At 38.5% G+C, this 25,437-nt stretch overlaps 1 protein-coding gene across 1 annotated transcript in view; it reads left to right on the top strand.

Annotated features, from left to right (window-relative positions):
* mrpl11 (mitochondrial ribosomal protein L11) overlaps positions 1 to 25,437 on the top strand; it is an 83,434-nt gene that overhangs the window by 12,797 nt on the left and 45,200 nt on the right. The window contains 1 exon segment of the mRNA XM_032554916.1: positions 15,651 to 15,829. Within this exon segment, the coding sequence (XP_032410807.1) occupies positions 15,707 to 15,829 (123 nt within the window). The 5' untranslated portion in view covers positions 15,651 to 15,706.

Raw genomic sequence — 25,437 nt, 5'->3', positions numbered from 1 at the left:
ACAGTCACCCTGCTGTTTTAGGGCAGTGATTAAATGTTTGTCTGCGCAGTAAGCTCATCATATCAATGTAAGACATGAATCTAAATTAGTAATCTAAATATATGTTTTAGAAGCCCATTGAATATTTAATATGAAGCAGTTGCTGCTGCCTTCTCCTTGTTCTCTCTGTTTAAAACTAATGAGAGATGATAGACCGTCTGACTGTTTGGTGTAAAATTAATTTAAACGGAGGAAGTAGTGAGACGTTTAGTCCGTAGCTCAGCCAAGAGCCTGGGAGAGATGCGACCTGCAGGTTCACATGTCGATTTAAGCAAGTTGAGCAAGTCCCTTTTTCAGGCCTTGAGGGATCATTCAGACTTTTCTTGACTTCTTTGTATTATTTGACTGGCCTTTAACACTTGGCTTTCAGTAATCGATAAAAACTCCAGGGCAGAAGTTTGGCGGGATGAATACTGATATGTTGGAACAGAGAATCAGCTTTGACTGGATATTTCTAAGTTTATATCTTGAACTTATATTGAGCATCTTTTGTGTCTCACCCAACGATTAGAGTCCAGAATATTTTGCCTCTTTTTAATCAATGAAGCAGCGGTTTCTAACACAGCTGGTTCATTGATTACTAATAATATGTAGCTTCCATCTCAGAATCAGAATCAGCTTTATTGATCCAAGATTGTGTTGGACAAGCAAGACTTTGGTACAGACATTAAGTTTACAGATAATAAAGCAAAAGATTGGGGCTGCAACTATGTTTTAATTTAGTAATAGGTTAATCTATTGGTTTTTTTCTGATGTTTAATCAATTAATTTGATAAAAAATTTATTCTTTCATTGTTTTATGTTTGAAATACGAGAAAGTAAAACCTTGAACTCAGCATTTGTAGTATTTCTGTATGTTATGCCCTTAAAGTTTTTTGTTGCCTGGAAAATTACGAATTTCAAAAACTCTCCAGATTGTAACGTCACAAACCAGCACTGCCCCTCACCTAGTGACCCCAGGGAAGCCCAGCTCGTTACCTAGCAACCCTAGCAAAGCACAGCCCGTTTCCTGGCAACCTAATCTGAACCCCAGGATTTTTGGTCTGCTAGTTTTGAACGCATTAGGACTACTTTAGTCCATTTTAAGTAGATTAAGGTCCTGTCAGGTTTGACACTGCCTTATTTGCACTGGATTCAATTTTTTTTATAATGTTTTTTATGTTGTTTTTTTTTGTTTGTTTGTTTGGACCAGAGTCTGGTCCGCATTGCCGGCAGTAAGTCGGGCTCGTTTCCGGTGAGAGTTGGACTCCGCCAGGGCTGCCCTTTGTCACCGATTCTGTTCATCACTTTCATGGACAGAATTTCTAGGCGCAGCCCAGGTGTCGAGGGGATCCGATTTGGTGGCCTTAGGATCTCGTCTCTGCTTTTTGCAGACGATGTGGTCCTTTTGGCTTCATCAGATCGTGATCTGCAGCTCTCGCTGGAGCGGTTCGCAGCCGAGTGTGAAGCGGCCGGGATGGGGATCAGTGCCTCCAAATCCGAGGCCATGGTCTTGAGCCGGAAAAGGGTAGAGTGCCTTCTCCAGGTCAGGGGGGGTGTCCTGCCCCAAGTGGAGGAGTTTAAGTATCTCGGGATCTTGTTCACGAATGGGGGAAGAAGGGAGCGGGAGGTCGACAGGCGGATTGGTGCAGCGTCTGCCGTTAAGCGGGCGTTGTACCGGTCCGTCGTGGTGAAGAAAGAGCTGAGCCAAAAAGCGAAGCTCTCGATTTACCGGTCGATCTACGTTCCCACCCTCATCTATGGTCATGAGCTTTGGGTCATGACCGAAAGAACGAGATCGCGGATACAAGCGGCCGAAATGGGTTTTCTCCGTAGGGTGGCTGGGCTCTCCCTTAGAGATAGGGTGAGAAGCTCAGTCATCCGGGAGAGACTCAGAGTAGAGCCGCTGCTCCTTCACATCGAGAGGAGCCAGTTGAGGTGGCTCGGGCATCTGGTCAGGATGCCTCCTGGACGCCTCCCTGGTGAGGTGTTCCGGGCACGTCCCACCGGGAGGAGGCCCCGGGGAAGACCCAGGACACGCTGGAGGGACTATGTCTCTCGGCTGGCCTGGGAACGCCTCGGGATTCCCCCGGAAGAGCTGGAAGAAGTGGCCGGGGAGAGGGAAGTCTGGGCCTCCCTTCTGAAGCTGCTACCCCCGCGACCCGACCTCGGATAAGCGGAAGAAGATGGATGGATGGATGTTTGAAATAAGAAAAAACGTAACTTTGCACTTAGAAATTATAGCATTTCTTTATGTTGTTTTGCCATACCCTTACCATACCATTCATTTTTATTTCTCAGAGTTTTTTTTTCCCATTTATAATAAGTAAAGCTTGTGAATTAACCTCTAGAGGCAGAAAAACAACCACTAGATGGACTTCCAAACTAAAAGTTAAACAACATTACAGATCGTCAAGAGTCGATATAGAGGAAGGAATTTGTTTTTCCTTTTAGCGAATAATCGTGTTTTCCTAAAAAAGGACTCTGGCGAGTTTTTATCTGTGTAGTGAGATGGAAACAGAACATTTCTTCTTCCTTTGAGACCGAGTTACGAGACCAGAATAAGAATTTTTCAGCCGCTATCAGTGGATGACAAAAATTGCACCCTCAGGACAGCAGATATCAAGTAATGAATCATGCTTCTCAGAGCAAACCGAGGTAGAGACACACTAGAATAAACCTAATCTTTCAAATTAAATCATTCTAATTAGGCCAGGGAATTATCATCGTAGCTGCAGATATCATGTTATCAGAATTGTAGGAGAGGAAATCAAAAATGAGAAAACAGAAAGGAGGCCAACCCGAAAATATGAGCCTTTGGTTCAGATATATGAACAACATGCACTGATCAGCTTTCTGCCGCATTACCGTTCAGGGAGGTTTCCTGTGTCATCAGGCATGAAGGCATAATTTAAATCCCTAAGTTGTGATTTTTTTCCCCAGTATTCTGTAAAGAAACATTTTGCGAGGTGTGTCACGTTTGCAGTGTCTTCATGATCTTTTTCACTTGGCTGGATCATTGAGACTTACGCCGAACACAACCTGCCCCGGAGCGATTTATGTTCACAGCTTCGAATTAAATCATCCGTAAAACGCCTCGTCCTTTCACTGATTCGTTTCCTGATGACATCCCTGAAAATGATATTAACACTGAAACAGTATATTAACGTCAACAGGCAGAAGTACTGAAAGCTGCTCTGTTGACGCTGGAATGTGCTGCTGGGCTCAAAAAGGCTTAAATGTAACAGAAAACTCAATTCTTGATCAAATATTTCTTCTCTGGCCAGATTTCAGTATCACTTAATCTATTAAACATTTGATTCAGGATTTTCTCTGTAAAATAAACTCTAAATGAATGAATCTTGACGCAGCTTCTTGGCTGACAAAACCTATTTTTGTCTAAACCTGTTGAGCTCTTGGTTGTGCATCAAAGGCAGCTTTATAGTTTCAAGAAACCATGCCGTAGGCTTTGCATTGTGTAACCATGGCAGCCAAGTGTTGAATTATTTACGCAGAGTGGGTTTTATGTATGTTCTTCGGGACATTATTTCGCCTGATCAGATAGAGATCTGGGTATTTAAAGGCTAGACGGGGAACGATTCAGGCTTTTTATGGGATTTGAGCCGTCTGGTGTTTCAGTGTGGAAACATGTCGCCTGAGAATACCAGCTAAACCATTGAAACTGAGATATTTCTGTATTTGTTTTGGAAACGTGAGGGAAATTGTTTCACTGCACATCAAATAACATGTAGCTTGAGCAGTGTCTAGAGCAGTAAATAAATTACTGCAGTTCTGGTTTCCCTGCTTGATCACACCTGACTTCCTGGAACGGGTCATTAGCTTCCTCCAGCAGATCTTGGTGACAAGCAGAGGAGATAATTAAAGTATCTGAGGCAGGTGTGTTGGAGCAGGGAAACATCTAAAACATACAGGATCCCTGAGAACTCAAGTTGCTCACCTCTGTAAACAGCGAATGGTTTGTACTGGAAGTAGAGCTTAGATTGAAATGGGAATTTGCATATTTATAGCCGGTATATAAAAGTGAATTGCTCTTGGTGTGCAGAGATGAGCTGTTGTACAAAGAAATTGTGAATAATTAGGAATGAATACATGAATAAATTGAGAGGAAGGAGGTATATCTCTAAGACACAGTGGCTCTGGATTAAAATTATAAAGAATCAACTAACATTTTAAGCATAAATTTAATAAGATATGCTGGTTTAAGCTGTTTTTCTCATGTGATTAATTGATATTCCATGACAGAACGACACTAAAAATACCAGTGACACTGTTTCGGGTCTATTTACTTTTTGTCAATAAGTTGTTACTTTTTAAACATTTTTCCAGAAATTTCACAATCTCACAGAAGGAAATATATCCATTTTATTTACTGCAAAAGTCATGTTTTTCTTTATTTTAAAGCCTAAAAATAAAAAGTAAATTGGTGTTCTTTAAAAATGAGAACAAATTTTCTTAGGTACAAAAAATTTAACTTGTCGTCTTTTTTTCTTCTTCTAAAGATTATTTTGCTGCGTTGAAAGCAAACATGGCTCTTAGTGAAGGGTGGGCGAAATGGTCGTAGAATTTTACTGCGATATTTTGTGGTAGTATTGCGATAACGATAAAAATTATGATTAAAAAATATTTTTTACTTCTATTTTAGGTAACTGACTGACTGCATAGCATTATTAGCTCCACAAACACAAATATTGTTCTTGAAAAACAGTAAATGCATTTTTGAATTTACTCATATTTATAGAAGAAAATAGTAAAACTAAGACTTCCTGTAATACTGTCAGTTTTTTCCCCCTGATTTAACATCATTCACTGAAATTCATCAAGACAACAACAAATCAAAATTCTTATCACCATGTGAAATTTTTCACAATAAATGATAAACGATACGATAAGTGCCCACCCATACGTTTAGGTTTGTAGGCCAAATAACATCAGTGTGAAAATCTGTTAAGTGTTATTTAATCTGAGGAAGTGCAAATCGAATGCAGAGAAAGCTACGACATTATAACAGTTTGTTAATGGGTAGTTTTTGCCATAATAATTATGATCTTGATGTGGCTCAAAATGAAAATGAGTTTAACGTTCCTACTCTCAGATATCCAATCTGCCTGAATGTTCTCCAACATCTGTAATTTTTCTTAGTTTTGCAAAAATGTCTCTGCATAATCTGCAAGCATTGATGTTGCAGCAATTTGTGTTATGAATCACTTTGTTTTGGTCGTCCGTTTAAGCATTGCAGATTGGATGGGGGTAGCCAGGTGTGTTGCATTATTTCATAATTACGATCTGAATATTCTGCGTGTCACATAAACAGCAGCAGGATTCCTCAGCAGCATTTAACTCATCTTATGTGTGCAATCTGCAGTTAACCTCAAAACACAGAATCTCTTAAAATAGACGTTTTTTAATAGGTTTATTGGAAATGCACTTTGTTGCATATTTTAGAAGTTAATGCAAACCTTTTCCTTGTGGATGATGCAAGTAAGCTGCAATTCAAAGAGACTTTTTCACCCTCAGTCTCAACAGACTGGTCACAAGTCGAGTGACCTGTGACCAATCAGAGGCTTCGTTCTTCAGTACCTCAAAAACGGCTTGAAATTGCCAAGAGAAAAAGAAAAACCAATGCATAGCTGGAATATGTAAAGGAAATGTTTACAAGACTGACAGTGGGAGCTGTGTTTATTCACAGAGGAACTCTTTACATCAAATAACAAACAGCAAAAAGCAAACAAATCCTTAGAAAGGCAAGAAGAGACTGGGAGCAGGAGGAAGGTCTGCTGCCAGCAAGACATCTGAGACAGTGATGCCGCATGTTGAGCAAACTATTGTTGTTGTTTTTTATATAAAATGGATCCCTAAGTCTTAAAGTGTTTATGTAGCTGAAAGTGCCAGATTTATCTGTCCAGCCTTAAAACCGTTCAGGAAGCTGAAGGGTTCTGGGCCTAAAGGATGAAGATGTTTTGATACAAAATGTGCGTAAAAACCACAGAAAACTGTGAATATTCTGGCTGAAGCTGGAAAGAGAGTAGAGGAGGGCATTATCGTAGCGTTTATCATTTATTGCAAGGATTTTCTTGGTATGATAAAATTCAGATTTGTCGTCACTGTAAATGTTTAAATGTTTTAGACCCTAAACCGGCTCAAAATAGGTAGAACTGAGCAGACTGAAATCTCATTGTCTAAGAATGATTTTGTGCAAAATATGTAATATGTTTTGTGTAGCCCACAGACTAATCCTAACTCGTTAAAAGAAGCATAATATATCACCTTTATTTGAAAATATATGAAAACGCAGTTACTGTGTCCAGCTTAGTGATAAAAATCACACTTCTTTTTGTGACTGGTGTCCTAAAGAAGATAAAACAAATCGAAATGTTTCTCGATCGCTGTATTTGTGTGTGCAATGTTTGAATACATTAGAAAAGCGGTTTACCTGTAACACTAATTGGTTCTCTAAATGGAGAGCATCACTAATCACACAGGGGAAGCATGTCATTGTTTTAATGCATAAAGTCCTGATCCTATTATTAAAGAAACTTTGTGGGTAAATGTGAAACGTTTTGTGCAAAGAGCCTAAAAACTTGACTCTGTTCACCAGTTCTGTCAGGAGGAATGGATGAAGACAGATTAAATTATTTCTGGTTTCATTTTTAAGAGCACAATAGGATGGAAATGGTTATTAGAGAATTTGCAACCCTGAATCTGACTTGCATCATATCAATGATTTTAAAAACAGTTTCAGTAAATTTTGACATGTGCCAGCAGCTGTGCTCGTCACTATGCTCTGAGATATGCATCATATTTTCTCATATGATGGATTTCTGATGCATGACATGCAGAAATATTCAGTAAATTAGAATATTATTGAAAAGTTTATTCATTGCAGTTACATAATTTATTAAGTGAGACACATTAAATAGATAATTTACACAGAGAGATGTTTTCAAGCCTTTATTTTGGCTAAATATGATTATTTTTCTCTTACATCTAATAAAAACACAATTTAAAAATAGAATATTACAATGAAAAATATTAATTTCTTAATTCAGAAATGTGAGTTTAACAACAAGTATGTTTGTCAAGTTCTCCTTTAACTCATGCAGTTTCCCCACTTGAAAATGGATTTTTTTTGTCCACTGTATTTCAGTCAAAGAACCAGGCAGTTTTCTTAATTTATCCTCCATTTACTTATCAACATGTCAGGACATTTCTTTTACAGCTCGCCCAAAAGCAGGCGAAACCCTTTAAACAACCCAAAAGAAGGAAAAATAAATAAATATTACTAACCTATATTATTTAAGTTTACATATGTTAATTATACTGCAAAGAAAATAACTAAGCAGACCATGAAAATATTCAAGCAAAGGCCTGTGAATCCACTCATAATGTGCTTAAAGTCAAATGAACAAAAGTTCTTCAACTTTAAAGAGCATTTCAAATGTTTACTTTTCATATTAATCATGAATATTTATTTTAGATTTTCAAAAGATATTTTTAATCTGAGAAATGCCATAACACATGTTAAAGAAAAGTCACAGTTTTGTTCAGATTATTTAGTAACTTTATTGGAAGGGGTGTGCATGACACTGTCATAAAATGACATAACACCTGTTATAAATATGAAGGAGTCTTTATAAATATTCACAACAATTGTCCTGAAGTGTCATTTGGTAAATAATAACTTTTTAAATAATAACTTTTAATGCAAAGTTGCACTAAAACTTGCATTGAAAGTGTCACTATTTGATAAATAATCACACTTTGCACCTCTGGGTCAGTTTTCCAAACCTTTTATTAAATAATGACCATTAAAAGTCTCATTTTTTTGACAAAGTGTCATTATTTGACAAATAATGTCATTTTTTGTCATTATTTGACAAATAATGAGACTTTTAATACAAAGTTCCATTAAAAGTGCATTAAATGTGTCAACTTTGCAGTCAAAGTGTCATTATTTACCAAACCTCATGACAACAGTCATAAGCATTCATGAAGACTCCTTCATGTTCAGGTGTTATGTTAGTCTGAAGCACAGCCCTTCAAATAAAGTGTTAGCCATTATTCTTCCTTTTGATTGCACCTATTTACAACAAATATTGGAAATCTGAATGGGATTCCTCGTTCTCTAGCTGCCTTATTCATCTCCTCGACTGAAAATGTAGCACCTAAAATATGATATAGGGGAATTTACTTTTTTATGGGCGTGTAGTTGGAAAGCAAGGAGCTGAAATTATTAATAGACCAGCAGAGTTAACACGTTTATTCTGGTGTGAGATTGAACTTTTATTCTAAATTGCACATTTCATGGAGAATTATAAGATTTTTTTTTTTGCTTGGCAGGAAAAGAAAATAAAGCCTTTCGGATCCATTCTGTGGACGGTTTGAAGTCGGTTCACCAGAGAAATTAGGATATATAAAACAGTCAAATGAGGGCTGTAAGTGTGCTGACTTCTTCTGGCCCCTTCTCTGACACAACATAAAATAAATGCTAATGTTTGCACTGAAACCTGGCAAGCACAGGCTGTATTTTGGTGGGGAAGGCCGGTTTCGGACGGAAATGACAGAGATTTTTATTTCAGACGCATACAGCACCCCTCCACATGATGAACATTGTTTTGTACTGCAGTCGTATAATTACAAACAGTAAAAGCCAACCTGTAATTTATATTGAGACGCCAAAAAATTAATGTTCTACAATATTTATAAATCAAATTAATGTGCTGCACACTTAGTGGCACAGCTGCTATCAATGCTTTTATCTTATTTATAAATATATATATATAATTTTATCTTGAATAATAATAATTTATTATAATTTTAATAACTGTACAACAGGGCTGCATGAAATTTGAAAGAAAATAAATAAATGCAGCTAATTATGGAGACACTGAGAACAATTTGAGAAATTGTATTGATTCTAATGTGATAAAATATGTTTAAATGATACATTTTTCCAGTATTGGTTGAATTGATAAATGAATTATTTTGACTGGAGACAGGAGATTTAGTGTGGCCGCATGTTTAGGATCATTATTCTGACAACAAATGTTCCATTTTTAAGCAGAGACTAACTGATTTTTATGTAAAATCTGCTTGTATCTGAAGCATGTTGTTCACAGAAATGGGAACGCAGCATCACAGATCCTCTACCGTACTTATCCATGTGTTTAAGGTGTTTATCGTAGCTCCTAACCACTGCCAAAAGATCTAAGCTGCCTATTCCAAGTAAGCTAACTCCATACTTTTACCTTATTTGACAGAAAAGTCCTTTTGGATTGTGGATTATTTGGATGAGATTTATAACCCTAGACTTTGAATATTTTAATTTAATATTATCTTTTTCACTTAACCTGGATGTAAATATCCGTCCTCCTCCAAACACTTATGTTACAGGAGTAATTGATTAAAATTAATTTTTCCAGATAAATATACATTTTATTGAACGGCTTGTTTGCCTGTCTTTCCCATTTTGTATGCCGTTTAAAAGAAGATTGCCTGTCTTGTCCTACATTACAGAGACAGAAAGTCATAGACTGCTACTTGAAAGACCCTCAAAACCTTTAATCAATGTAAGCAAGATGTAAAGTAAATTAAAATGCTTGACTTGTTTATTGTAAAGGTTACCAATAGTTGTGACACAGTTAAGTGTATTATACATAAAAAAACACACATATTCTTTTTGTTCTTTACTCAATAAAGATACTGAAAATTTAAGGTTTTTAAAACATCTTTACCAGTTAGGAGTGCTCTGTTAACATATAGAGCTAATTTCACCAACATTTACAAATAAAATAAACTTGCCTACACTTCAATTTTGCATTATTGGTCGGAGTCTAAAGTTAACTGGCTGAACATGATCTAGACGTCAAATTTTCCCCCTTTTTTGCATTTAAATTTAGCAGCATCACAGAGGCGTAACAAAGGTCATTGAACCGGTTTCCTGTTGTTGCAGGTACAAAGGCTGATCCCACTGAGAAACTTAATTACTATTCGGCTTTTATTTCATCAGACTGCAGCAAAAAGATATGAAAGATAGAGAGAGGAGAAGACTTAATTTCCCCAAGGCTGATATAATACCAGTGTCATTTATATTGAGCGCAGTCTGGGACTTTCAAACCAGAGAGAAGTCTCAAAGACCAATTTGTTCATTTTTCAAAACTGACATTTTATTGAGGTTCAATATCTGCAACCTTGACTTTTAAATAAAAGATTTAGAGGCGTCATTGATGGTGGCTGCAGTTCGACTTTCCTCACTAATTAGGAACAAAGTGGAGCTAATAGCTTGAACAGCAAGCAGCAGTGGGCTTCCCCAGTGCAATATAGCATGCCGTCTTTATTGCAAACAGATTAATTTCTTCGGTCAATGTCTGCTTTATCCTTGAGATGCGCTCGGTTTTAATTATGCTGCAACACGACGGCGTCGGCTGCCTGTTCTGTGACAACCTTCAGGCGTTTCTGAGGCTCAGGTGATAAAATGTGACGTGTTTCTGCATGTGAAGCGTAGACGGTTTCTGCAAACCTGCACATTTTCCCTGACAGCTGCGATTTCTTTCGTTTCTTACCTCAGTTCTGACGTTTTACTGACATGTTTACCTCTGTCAAAAATCTTTTTTCACACCTGTGATGGTTTCCAGACAGGCTTCGGTGGAGTCTGAGAAGTTACAGATTGTCTCTGAAATGTTGGATTTTGTAGTTCATGGATGGATGAATGGACGGACGGACGGACGGACGGATGGACGGACAGCTGGATGGATGGATGGATGGATGGACGGACGGACGGACAGACGGCTGGATGGATGTATGGACGGACGGCTGGATGTATGGATGGATGTATGGATGGACGGACAGTTGGATGTATGGATGTATGGATGTATGGACGGACGGACGGACGGACGGACGGACGGACGGCTGGATGGATGGATGGATGGATGGACGGACGGACGGACAGACGGCTGGATGGATGTATGGACGGACGGCTGGATGTATGGATGGATGTATGGATGGACGGACAGTTGGATGGTTGGACAGATGGTTGGATGGACGGTTGGGTGGAGGAATGGATGGATGGTTGGTTGGGCAGACGGTTGGATGGTTGGACACACAAATGGTTGGATGGTTGGACAGACAGACGGTTGGATGTTTGGACAGACGGTTGGATGGTTGGACACACAGATGGTTGGATGGTTGGACAGACAGACAGACGGTTGGATGGTTGGACAGACAGACGGTTGGATGTTTGGACAGACGGTTGGATGGTTGGACAGACGGTTGGATGGTTGGACAGACGGTTGGATGGTTGGACAGACAGACGGTTGGATGTTTGGACAGACGGTTGGATGGTTGGACAGACGGTTGGATGGTTGGTGAAACAAAATGTCTGTTTTAATAACTTGTAACAGGTCATTTCACGAGATTTACTTTCCTCACGAGGAGATTTCACTTTCTCCTTAAAACTCACTGTTATGTTGGCATAATAATCCAATTTTCAGTGAGCAACGGACGTTCAGGTGGAAGCCTGAGGTTTCCGACCGAAGAAGATCAGGCAAGAGGATCGACATTAATTTTTATTGCGTGTTTTTCGTTCGTTGTGAACTCTGAAAAGGACTTTCGTTTCGTTTTTGCGCGCATTTTTGAACATTTCCTGACGAAGACTTCATATTTTTTAAGAGACTGTCGATGGACATTAAAAAAAAAAAAAACAGAAAAAGACGAGCAGCAGATTGTAATTTTGTGTCTTTCTCATTTGACAGATTGTAATTTTGTGGTGAATGTTGTCCTTTAAGTTGCAGACTATTTCTTACTAATTTTTCTATGTATGGCCCTGTTTTCGTTTTGTTTTACATTTTGGGTTTTTGTTTGTCCTGTGTTTTGGTTGGATTGTGATGATTTTGTTTTATGATTTTATTTTTGAAAGGATAAGTCTTTCTACACCTTGGGTTTTGTTTACAAAAGGGGGATTGTATAGAATTAGGGTACGTCACTCTTTTGTTTTTTTATTTTTCGTTTTTTCGTTTATTAATACATAGTTTTGGTTCGGTATTAGAAGGCTTACTCAATTTTTATTGAGATCTTTTGATTAAGACCTCAAAAGGGGGCTTGCTAAGGAAAATGCTTATTTTAGTGCTAAAAATACAGTTAGTCTTGCGACATGTGTAAAGGGATGGCCAACGCTCTTGTTTGGAACAGTTTTCTGTTGAGCATGGGGAAGCAGGGCCTTTTTCCTCCCCCGCTGACACACAGAGCAATAAAATTTACAGTCCGAAAGGGGTCAGAGACTTCTTGGCGCCTCTCGGCCCGTGTCGGACGGAGATGGGCACGAAGTGGTCCGCCTTTTCTTAGATAAAAACCAGACATCGGAGCTGTAATGAGGGGAGTTTCCGGGGTTCTTTGGGGGGCCGAACAAGGTCTCTAATTGGTCAAAGAACGGAACGCCTTCTTTGCATATATTAAATAGGGAAACGCCTCTTTGATTTAAAATGCCAGGACAGCAAACAGAGAGAGAGTTTTTTACCATCTTTTTCTCTCCACGTTGGGCGCCTTTGTCTGTCTATGTGTTTCGTGTGTGTCTGTTTACCCTTGTGTGTCTTTATTTTTATGAGAAAAATGTATATCTCTGTACCTCTGCAGCTCTGTTAACGGATTCAAGCGGTGCTTTGTATGAATTAAACTCTGTGATCCGTGACGTCATTGTGCCTCGCCTTGTCTTGCAGCCGTGACGACATCCGTTCGGGACCCGGGAGAACAGGAGTGAAAGAGAGCCATGCTTTTTCCAAATTTAAGCTAACCTAATAACTTTCCTCCTTAACATTGGACAGACAGACGGTTGGATGGTTGGACAGACGGTTGGATGGCCCCAACGTTTAACCAATAGGACAATGAATTAAGTCTGAAAATAATGAAATTTTTCTCTTTCATTGTTTTTTTCCAGACTTTTCCAGGTAGACCTTGAATCCCAGCCTCTCCCTGCGGTTCGGTTTATTAATCAGACGTTGTGCGTTAACAAATTGCTTTCCAGTGGCGCTCTCCAAATCTCAAACTAATTACTCTTCCTGTGTTCTCCGTGTTAATGCTGATGCTGTTAGCATGAAATGCCTAAAGAGGGGCCCAGAAATGTGTCTGTTCCTCCACATTAGCGCAGCTTTGATTTGATTACTCGCTGCAGAGCATTAACTCAGCTCTGACCGAGCCGTCATCGTGCAGCATTCAGCCACACTGTTGCCTGCTCTGCCTCTAATATAAATTTAGCCGGGCGAAACGCTCAGCTTGTGCCGTTTTGACGCCTTATGTAGGTCAATTCTTCTTCGGCGGCGTGTGATGAGTGATTTGGTTTTGTGGAAAAGGGAACTGCGGTTTTATTATTCATACTCCAACAGAGGTTGGAGATTCGGTGCATTAAAGCATGACTCTGTCGCTTCCCCTCCTCGCAGAAGTGGTATTCTTTCTCTAAATTGAAATTGAAATGAGCATTTGATGTCGGTCCGAACTGTTTTTCAGCCTCAAAAACCTTGTTAAGATTCATCCCTGAACGGCCCATTTTCAGTTTAAAAGCCTTTAATTTCACCTTCTAGCTGCGGTTTCTGTAAGATTTATTGAGTTTTTTTCTTATTTGATTGCAAAAGTGGCTTTTCTAACTTCAGATTTAATGCAATTGGGCTCCGCAAAGTGGACCCAACTCTCACGTAATTTCTCCACAGTGCAACAGCTGAACACATGAGGTGAGCAACGTGAAATTGACCTTGGGAAAGCAGCAGCGTGTGCGCGTCACGTTGAGATTGTTATTCAGAGAATCCAGACTAAATGGGTTTTATTTGGGACTCTCTCTCCCTGCAGAACCAGCGCCAACCTTAATGCCCTTACAAATATTGCCTCATGGTGGCTGCACCTTAACGGCCGCCCGATAATCATCAGTTCAGATAAAATCACGTCTTTTCTTCGGAGCAGCTTATCCGTGTTTGTAGCTTCAGAGCCGTACGAGGCGCTGTACAGCTTTACGGTCGTGTCTCTTCTGTTGATCTAATTGGATACCCTCTGTTGCCGACGATGAATCCTCTCTCCGCTCTCAAGCACTTATTTTATTGAATGCATGGTTCCCCTGAAACTCAAAGCTGTGTTTTAAAACTTGTCTCTTTCCACTGGCTCCAGCCATTGATCTTTCTTTCCTCTTCTTCTTCCTGTCCGTTTTTACGGCTGTATCACTTTTTATTCCTGTGGCAGATTATACGTCTGCTTTTACGTCCTCTGCCTCCCCAGAGAAAGGCTCTAAGTTCAGGCCATTCCCTCCTCTCTGCTAATTGACTCCTAATTTCACAAATGCACTTTAGGGTGGAAAGGAAAAGCCGACTCGTCTGTCTGTCCATGTGGAGGACTGACATGAGCAATAAGCTTCACTCTCACCAGACACACACCTGCAATTTTGTTTAAAAATCTGGAAATTTTCTTCTTTTGTCTGATTCTGTTATTTCATAAATGTGGTATTTATATGAATTATTTTCATTTTGATCTTTAAAATACAAAAATGTAAACATTACTTTATATTTTGATCTGCGTGATTTTTTAAAGAATAATAAATGACGTTTTAATCAGTTACTCAGTATTTGAGTAGACTTTATACCAAATACATTTTTTCACTCTTACTTAAGTATGAGTTTTGGATGCTCACTATCATCCATCATGGAGTCCGCCAGTAGCCGAATCAAAGTACCATCCATTTCTAAACCAATCAGGGCTTGTTAATGACCAGTTTAACCATCAACCAGCTGTTCATGACCAGTTTAACCATCAACCAGTTGTTTGGTTTCTAGCTATTATTAACTCGTTTTTCAGATTTTTAAGCTTCTCTTGTCATTACTTTGCTATTCTTTGGGACAGCAGTTGGAATATTTTCTCGTTTCTTGTCTCTGCCGCGACGTTTGGCCCTGATGTCGATTTCAGTTTCTCCATTTTCCCTAAAGCTCTGAATATGTTCAGTCACTGATGCGAGTTTTTACAAATAGCTGGATTTCCTCTAGTGACGCAACCAGTGACGGCATTCCTTAGCCAATCGTTGACCAAAAAATAATTGTGAATTTTTAGTGTGTAAAACTAACAAACCTTGGTTTATCCTCTTTTGAAGATCATTGCTGATGTCTTTCCATCCTGGCATGGTGTTAAAACTATTACCTGTACTTAATTAGCATCACCTGGATTCTACTTTCCATCATCACAAATGCCTTTTCTATACTTCATTTAATTTTCATTTGATAACTAATGACAGCATGGAGTCTGTTCTGCGTATTTAAAGGTAATTTTAGAATAAAGTCTTGATATATTCACAGAAAGGTGTACTTTCTTTCTACCTTGTCTGTAGTTAAAGGCAGCGAGTTTCTCCCTCGGCGGCTGATCTGCACTGCGAACAGCTCCAGGAAAGCTGCTTTTTCTTTGACAATCGAAGGCAAAGATTTTTTTAATTACTCGCCTGACGCAGAGTAGAAAAGCTGTGGCTCTGCCTGTGGGTATTCATATTGACTTGAGTGTATGATGTTTTAATGAGGCAGCCTTGTGAATGATTTGTTGCAATTGTGTACGCTTAGAAGACTAATTTGTTTGTTTTTTCCTTCGTTTTTCTGTGTTTCCAGTGGATGGATTCTTTGTTGACTCTGAGGCAGATTTGAGGTTTTCCAAACAGACCAGGATGTCAAAGATCTCCAAGGCGGCGAAGGCGGTGAAGAAAGTGGACACAGGAAATGTAATCCGGGCCATCGTGAGGTCAGGACAAGCTGCTCCCGGCCCCCCGCTGGGCCCCATCCTGGGACAGGTAAATTAACTACCATTTCACTTCTTGTTCTCTCAATTTGCTCTGAGTGATCTTTAATATCAACCTAATTGCGGGAGCCTTGCTTTGTTTTATTAGCCGACCTTTCTCACACAGCTTCCATTAGCCGTCAGACAACCTGATCCTTTCTTATTTTCACTTTGCCAATCACGCCTCTCCCTCTTCCCCCTCCACTGACCTCGCGCTACACCTCCATCTCCTCCCACAGCTCTGTTTAGACTTCTTATTCTAGTCGCACAGCTCCATTGTGCAGCTGTGTGCCACACACTTCCCTCAGCGTGCAACGTTTTTATCAGTTTCCAGGCTAAAGACACTAACGCCTCCATCAGCAGCAGCTGTCCATAAACATTAGCTTCACTCTTTACAGGCCTGTAGATGAAATGGGACTGAACGTTTGAAGGCTTCAGCTTAAAATCTTCTGTTCTCCTTTCCGCTTCAGTTGCTCCGCTGAGGCAGCCGAGGTTGTATGGGTTTCTTTTTTTTTTTTTATTTGTTTCTCAGGAATGCACCACTGCAATTTTTTCTCCACTGATGCCGATTGTAACCAGAAAAATGTATCTGCTGGCTGCTACAGTAACAAGAAAAGTCAGCACTCCTCAAACAATGACTGCTACCCGAGTTATTTTTTTTTTCCCTGAATAAAACAACAATGCTGTGTCTCAGGTACTCAGTGCAAACAGAGCTCCGCCATGTTTGGTCAGCTGCTTTTACCGTTGTATGCGTTGTACAATGACTGCTGGAAAAGACAAGTGTGTTTTTAGTTTTGTTAACTTACCATTCGGAAACTATTTGCTACATTGTTGTTGGTTGTGCAGGAGGTTGCACTTGTGCTTTTCGAAGATGTATGGTTTTATATTTGCGCATCTGTTTGCAGCCAAAGTCAGTCGTCAAGGCCCGCTATCACACCTGAATCAAATGATGGTTCATTTAGCAGTTCTCTGTAGAACTTCAACATGCTGAGATGAATCAGCTGTATTGGAGCAGAGACACTGGATGCATTCATACCAGCTTTGTTTAATCTGCTTTAATCCAACTCTAGTCTGTTTGTCTAGAAAGTTTGGTTCGTTTGTTGAGGTATGAATGCGCAGTAGAACGCTGATCTGGACCAAAAAAAACAAACTCTGGTCCACTTTGGTCTCGGTTCAGTTGAAGTGAACTCTGGCGCATACATATGTGAATGCCAAGTGGACCGGAAACCGCTCTGAAAGCAGGATGTGGACTATAGTGCAGGGCATTCTGGGTAAATACAACCAAAACAAACACGAGTCGATAGTTAGTGGGAGAAATGGGTCGTGGTTTTCTACCAAAGACAAAAGAAGAATCCTACAGCCGCTAAAATCTGACACTACTTCATGTTTTTTGTTTACATTTTGTGAAGAAGAAAGTTGCGCTCACGTGTTCTTCTGAGGTCTTTGTGTCGCTTCCTTCAGTGGTTCTTGATGCAGCGCCATCACAGGCGATGAGGGGAACAACTTTCTCAAAGTTTGTTTCAGTGTGAAAGCGAAACACATCAGCTGGAAATGTAACAAATATTTTAAGAGATGCTTTTTATGACTTGGACACCACTGCTTTAAGATGCAACCAGGAGAATGTCAGGAAAAACCAGAGTAATCGAACAGCTGGAGTTTGTTTGGTGTTAATCAGAGGTGCTCTAAATTTTGGCAAGTGTGTCCTTACTGGCTCCTTGCCTGGAGTTTGCATATGGTAAAAGTTTTTGGATCTGGTTAAGTGGGTGTAAAACTTCTATTTTTGCATCCCAAACAATTGAAGACCTTTTACATCCAGTGATCTTGCTTCAAAGTCTTTCTTGTAAAGCTTTTATTTTATTTCTCACCATAAAGGAGCAATCTGCCCCTGCTTTTACGGCCATTGAGCTATTAAAGGTTGATCGTCCCTTTCCAGATTGAGTGAAAGCAGCTGCTCGGCTCGTTTCTGTACATACAAACGATCCAGTTAACCTCTTTTAATGGACAGTACTCATCAGCCCTGAACGCTGTTGCACACTCTGAAACCAGATCAATTCTCACACTTAATCCATCTGAGTGACTTAATGGCGGCGCTCAAGACAGCAGGACGGGAAAGTGAACAAAGCTGGCAGAACAGAGAAGATGTGAAAAAGGAGATAAGAGTTAAAATTATCACACGCTTCTTTCAAAGCCGGCTTCTCGTTTGTTACAAAATACTAAAATTCAGCTAAAACAGCCAAAGAAAAATAGCTTTTTTTACTTCGCCTAATCAGGAAAACGTCTTTAACTGCACAGCCAGACACAACTGATTAAACCACTTGCCAAGAACAGACAATTAAGGCTTCAAATTATAAGACAATGAGCATCTGTTCTGAGACGCTGGTGTTATTTCTGACTGAAGGACGTCTGAGTTCGTTTGAACCGAACACAGAAGCTTGGAAGTTAAATATTTCATTCTGCTTCCACCCATGGATTACATTACAAGCATTGCTAAATTGTGCGTCCTATTCTTACATGACGGGATGTTGCAGCAGAAATGAAGGCAACGCGAGGGAAAGTAATTTGGTTACGCTGGCGCAGCGGCTCATCAGTTTATCCCAGCTGGTTCCGGTGGAATTTTTTAAGCCACCTACTGAATAATTGTTCCAGAAATGGTGGCAAATTGGGAGGTTTTTTTTTTAGCTATTATAGCAAACAAAGGATTGCATTGTCAAGCAGATTTTCCTTAGAAAGATGCTGCTTCTGGTGCTTCACAGACGTTTGTATTCAGGGTATTTCATGTGCAGTTATGGGAAAAATAAAATACCCCATTCTGTAAATTCTAGTTTTGTTTGTGTGTGTATTTCCTATCCTCAGAGCCCTACAACAGGAGTACTGGGGGACATTTCCCATCTCGCTTTAATGGCTTTTATTAATTTAAAGGTACAATAGACTTCTGGTTCAGGCAGCATCGAGGGCAGGCAACTACATTTATAAAGACACAAGCATGAGCCGGGGAACCGGAATGACGGACCAGAGAGCCGACAACAACCAACAAAGGTCGTTTATTAGCTGCAAAATATTAAAATAATTTGATCTTTACCTTTGAAACGTATTTAAAACTATCCTCAGGTGTACAAAAAAAAAACTTTTTCCACTCTGTGATTGTTTATCTAAGAAGAATGAGGTCAAAATTCAAAATGGAGAACTGGGCATTTAACGTATCGTCTGTCATTTATCGTGATAAGTTTTGATTTATTGTTGCCACAATAAAATCCAACTAATGATGGTTAAAACTCCTCCGATACTCTCCATATTGTCGGGATTGTTAGTTTTACTGTTTTACTGTCAATAGATGTAAATATATGATTAAATGCATTTACTGTGTGAAGTTTAGTAATAAAATCCCACTTCTTTATGTGACGACTGTCCTAAAGAAGTGTATGCTGAATCAAACAACAATTGTGCTGTTATGAATGCGACAAACACATTCATAGAGCCACCTAAAAATAAGTAATAAATAGTTACTAATGTCACATTTATTGTTGTCACAATACTTCTACAGAATATTATGATAAAATAAGTCCACCCCTACTTATGAGTGAACAACTAACCCTTCCTTCCTTCAGATTTAAGAGGAAAATTTGCAGCCTAGTGCAGCGATTAAAATTAATTACATTTTTTATAGTGAGAAAGTAGACATGCATGAATTGTTTTGCCAATTTAGAACAGAAAAGTTAAAAAAACAAAGGAATTAAGAAGTTGAATATTTCTCAAAGGTAAATGTATGGAAAATATTTCCCACTGACCTCACATGCTTGTTTTCCCGTCAGTTAATTTATCAGCTTCATCCGGAAGGAGCATTTTCATTTTTTCTTCTTGTTCTGATTTATTAAGGCATTATAGTTTGGGATTTTTCCTTCATTTATTCATTATAAAGTCACCAAATCACTCAAAAAACAAATTTTTCATTGAAACATACATGTTCGCTGAAGGAGAGCATGTTCGTTCTTACTTTTATATTTTTTGTTTCATTCAGATAAATCAGAAAACAAAGCCAGTCTGTTTGTTTTCCTTCCCCCTCCATTGTGGATATTATATAAAAATATGTATTTTCTGAACATCACAGACTTTCATTTTATATTTCTGTTATAAGTTTGAGTAAATAAATCACCACTGCACTTGGAGGCACTCTGGGGGAAAAATAAAAGCTTTGCTTGCAGATGGAGGGAGTTTGTGTGTAGCAATAAAAGCAAATTTTTTTATTATTTTTTCTGTATCCTGTCTCTTTTGGGTTCATCCAAGCATTGTTAGTAATTAACAAATGACATCTTTGGATAGAATAAAAATATATACTGTATATGTTGCTTAAAAAAAACAGTTAAGGACTCATGTTATTGTTGATGGTTGATAAATTCATCCAGTCATCCAGAGACTTCCTGTAAAAAAGCAGGAGTTTGTGCCGTTTGTTGCTCTGGAGGAGATTTAGACCTCAGGAGATGAGATCCTGCAACTTTTAGATGCAACATTGCTGCAACGCACCTGAATCAACCGACTGAATTCCCTCATCAGCAGAAAAACACTAAAGATTATGTATTTATGCTTCCTTGAACAGGTTAGGATAGGTCTGCGGGCAATACAAAATGTGTTTATTAAATTTTTTGCTCAAAAATAATTCCTAGAAAAGTAGATTTTAGTCTGCTCAGTTCTACCTAATTTTAGCTGTTTTAGAGCGTCTTGTCACTTTAAATCCAAATAAGTAGCTGCTGGCCACGCCCCCCAACTCAACGTTTACACTCGCATATGAAAATGGCTGCAAACGGATGTGCAATTATACAACCGTACATCTTTGAAAAGCAGAAGTGGAACCTCCTGCACAACCAACAAGAATGTAGGAAATGGTTTCTGGATGGTAAGTCAACAGCAAAACACTTGTCAATACATTGACCAACCTTTGACCAACAGCTGACCAACCGTTCTGGAGCTCTGCTTGGGTTGCTAGGCAACGGCACACTTCCTTTCCAATGTGACTTAACGACTGAGGTTTTTTGAAACGTCTCATTTTCCAGACACTAGAAAACATTAACTTACAGCTTTGGAAAAAATTAAAAGACCACTTAAATGATCATTTTCTCTGACTTTACTTTTTTACAGGTATATGTTTGAGTAAAATGAACATTGTTCTTTTATTCCATGAACTACTGACATGTCTCTGAAATTCCAAGCAACAATTTAGTATTTATTTGCAGAAAATGAGAAATGGTCAAAATTATTCATTCATATTCATTTAGAAACAACAATACTAATGTTTTAACTCAGGAAGAGTTCAGAAATCAATATTTGGTGGAATAACCAGGAGGTTTTCAATGGGGCTCAGTGCAGTGGGCTCTTATTTTTATCCAATCTGTATTTCCAAAAAACGACTGGGTGTTTTTTTTTTTAAAGCTCTTGGGTTGTTTTTAGAAGCAATTGAAACCCAAGTGAAAGTACAGAAATGTGCTAAATGTGAATTTTTGCATAAAATCCCCCCATTTAAAGACTGTTGTCAATCTTCCAAGGTTCGGATGTGCCAAGAAAATGAGCCCAGCTTCAAATCGTGCATAAAAATAAATATTTTTGGCAGTTTGCTAGTCTGCAGCCTCTGTTCGCATTTGAAAAAGTCTGGCAGCAGGACTTAGGTTTGTAAAGTTGCAGCTAAATGAATCTCAATACCTCAACAACGTTTGACAAAAACCAAATATATGAGAAGAAAACACCACGTATGAAGCACCAGGGTGAAGAAGAAGTGATGCGGCTGATTGTTGAGCCTCAGAACGCCTGCAGTCATTGAGCCAGCCATGAAGGGGTTAATTCAGACGCCATCTGTCTGAAAGTCCCAAAGGTTGGTTACAATGAGGTTCAGCAGCGTTGTACAAATAAAAACAGGTCAACATTTCTTCACAACGATGTGACGTATTGTCAGAGTCGTGCAAAAAAGAAAAATCTTGCTTGAGTACCGAGTTTATTGGCATTTTTCCTCTTTATCTTCACTTTCTGTGGATTAAACGACGATAGTCTGGAATGTGATGTTCTTTGGAAAACATTATAACATAAAATAATTGTTCTGTGTTTTTCCCTTGACGCTGTGAGAGAGCGTAGTAATATTTTTAGGCTACCATATTACATTATTTGATTATATTGTTATATTTTTACGAGTGCCGGGATTCTAATGCATTAATTTCTATTAATTTAATACGTACATTTTAACTAGTTTAACACAATTTGTTACTCTTTTCCCCCTTATTTGCATACAAAAGTCCAGTTTTTGCTTAAAAAACGATTAGATGGGACGCTGGAAAATACTATTGTTGTGCTAAAAGTGGTTAGCCTAAAATACCATCTCAATGTTAAACAAGCTACAGAAAGTACTTTGTAAAAAAGATGTTTTTATTCAAATAAATTACATGAATTATCAGGGTTTCCTGAAACACATGAAAGCTAAATTAGTATAATATCACTTTACGTCAAACTGATGGCTGTAAATAACCAAACAATAAATATCTTTGTTGTTGAGCTCATATGTCTATTAGGACTGAAATGATTAATCAGATTAATTGTGACTAATAAACTATTAAAATAATTGTCAACTAATTTAGTAAACTATCATTAACCAAAGTATATAAAGTAGGAAAAATGCCATTTGCTGAAAAAACAACAAATTGACAGCAGTAATTAAGCCAAAACTGTAAAAAAATATTTGTACATTTTGCATTTAAGATAAATCTGTAAATATGTTTTACCCAAAACTCCTCAAGTGGCCGAGTTTTAGCTGGTTCATAGTCACTAAAAATGTTATATTACTGCATTTTAGTCAATAAAATGCTCATTTTCCTTTAAAAAAGGAATTCAATTGTTTATTGGCATATTTTACTGTATTTCTAATATTGTAGAAAACAGAAAAGAAATGAGAAATTGGTAGAATGTGCTGATCTTGTTACCCAATTAATTGAACTGATAGAATAATTGATGATTAAAATAGTTGTTAGTTGCAATTATTTAACAAAAAGGGGTCAATTATATTGTTTTTGATTAAATGTAGTAAATTTGAATGAACAGAAATTAACTCGTTTAAAATTTTTATCAACTCCAACAACTAATTGATATATTTCATATATTAAAATTGTAACTCTTCTCATTAAAATCTAATTTAACACGAAAAACAACTGAGGTTTCTTAAAGTGCACAGACGTCAGTTGGACATAGTTTCTTTTTGGTCGTGTAATCTTTTGTAGGACCGGTCCAGATATTCTGTTCAGGTCGGCGGTGTCTTCGTCCTTCCTGTCACCTGGAAACTCATAATTCGTTGTCTCACCTGGGCCCTGAGCGGGCGCTCACTTCAGCTGTCAGGCGTCCTGCGGCGAGCGGATGGAGGGCAGAGCCCCCCTGCAGAGGGCGAGAGCTCAATTCATCCTGATTTCCTGCACGAATCCAGACATCGAAGGCAGCACGCCTGCTGGCTTTTAGGGGTTTTTAAGCAGCAGGTCTCAGAAGGGTTACCACGGCAATAGATGGCGTGTCACAATCTGAGCGGTTCCTATTGTAATGGAATAATTAGTGTAGAAGTGCTGGGTGACTAATGATGAAGCAGGAAGTGAGTGTTGCCTCGTTTCAAGTGCGACTGCGTTCCTGCTGAAAACTGAGGCTGAATTCACCCCCACACGGCCGGAGGTCCTCAAAAATTAAACTGTTTCATGAGGAAATTTTGGGATAAATTTCCATATTAAGCTACTTAGTCAGATTCATGGCAATAGGGCATCAGCAGAAAAAAAAATGTTTTTAATGTTTTAAAATCTGCTTGATTCGCATTCAAGACTTTTAGTTCCTAACTTTATGTATTTCTTAACCCTTTCATGCGTAGCGGTCTCTGCAGTGGACAGCTGTCTAAAAGCCATTTTCTTTTGTTTCTTGTGGATTTTGATGTTATAAATGTACACAGACCACTGAAGAAGACACTAGTGCATCATTTAATACACTGCCAACTACTGGCCACCTACTGCAAGTGCAAGAACATTTTTGTTAAATTCAACATGGCTGACAGACGAAGAAGCAACTGGGGAATATCCAGGGGAATATTCTTCTACTGTAGATGACTCTTGCAGATAAAAAATAATAATACTGTGACATCAAGTAACCCCTAAAGACCAATGCTACTGTTGTATTTTCCAAATAACAACTTTGTTTTAGCAGAAAATTACAGCTGATCACCTAGAAAAACAAAAACACTTTGGAAAACACTCCTGACAAAAAAAGATCATATCTCATGCATGAAAAGGCTAAAATATTTTTTCTTCTTTAAACCACTTGATGGTAAAATCTGAAAACTTTAGTTTTTGCTTCATTTACTCCAGATTGAAGTGTTTTATTGGTCTGTTTGGGTTCCTTGTCCTTCACTTGCATCTCGTTAAGTTGTGAGATTTAAAAGTTGTGAGATTTAAAACTCAAACACACGCCCCGTGTGTTTGAGTTTTTATGAAGTTCATTGTTAAGACTTTATTCTCTCTGAGTTTGTACCAAACAGTCCAAAAAATGCCTGCGTATTCGCAATTCAGCATTCATTAATTTTTCCGAGGAACGTGAAAATTTGCCTATTTTTTGTAAAGCAAATCTAAAATATTCAAATGGAAATGTATGTCAGGAAGCCAAAATTTCTTGCCATTTGGTCGAACGAGTTTCTATTAACTTCTTGTTTGTTGGCTGGTGATTTAGATATTTTTTTCCCAACTTTAATCTACATCTGTTGACCATTTTTATCAAACTTTTCTGTGACCTTCCCTCAGTGTTGTTGTAATTTTACAATTACTCCATTATTTTTAAAGATCTTCTTACTCTTTTTTTACCCATTTTGCTTGGGAATTAGAAACTTCCTATAATATTTCACTTCCATCTTTACGTTTAAGCAGCTACGATCAAAATACTCACCTAATAATCGTGCAAACAGCGAATACTCCCTGCTGTTTCAGTGTAGCAACAAACACAAAAGCCCACAGCTGCGGTTGGGTTATTCAGAGCTGTAAATGTTTTCCATCCTCGTTCGTTTAGATCCCTGAATGGATTTCTGTCTGCTTGGCGATTGATGTTTGGGAAGCCGGGCTCGCAGCAGGACCTTCAGCTTGTTACTCCTGGAGAATCACATTTTAGACTTTTTGTTCTTCTGCTAATCTTTCTCTGGAGACCTTCTGTCTCTTCTAACCTCCTTTTTCTTCTGTGCTCCGTTGCACAAACACCTAAATAGCAGGTTTATTCTGAAAAGAAACACCCGACTTATTAGCTCAGATATTGCAAATGAATTTTTGTAAGCAGGATTACAGATGCATAATTTAAGATTTGCATCAAGGAGCTGTGAGTAATTCATCCCCAAACATCCCTGCAGCTTGATTTCATACCTGCTCTTTCTTCTCTTTCTTTCTTCCTAAATTTTGCATAATTCATAAAGAGCGTTGGCACACCATGGTTTTGCAGATGACAGTCTCTCCTCAGCTTTCACTAAGTTATTCAGTGTTAGAAATACAATCTTTTCACATTGCGGCACAGGAAATTTTATACTTACTTTACAGTTTCTGCCTTAAAGCTGCTGGGATACATTTTTTAAATGAGCCGCATGATTAT

This window comes from Xiphophorus hellerii, chromosome 23, assembly GCF_003331165.1.
Source record: "Xiphophorus hellerii strain 12219 chromosome 23, Xiphophorus_hellerii-4.1, whole genome shotgun sequence".
Taxonomy (NCBI): Eukaryota; Metazoa; Chordata; class Actinopteri; order Cyprinodontiformes; family Poeciliidae; genus Xiphophorus; species Xiphophorus hellerii.
Note: the sequence above shows the minus strand (reverse complement) of the source record. Positions and strands in the feature narration are given on the sequence as shown.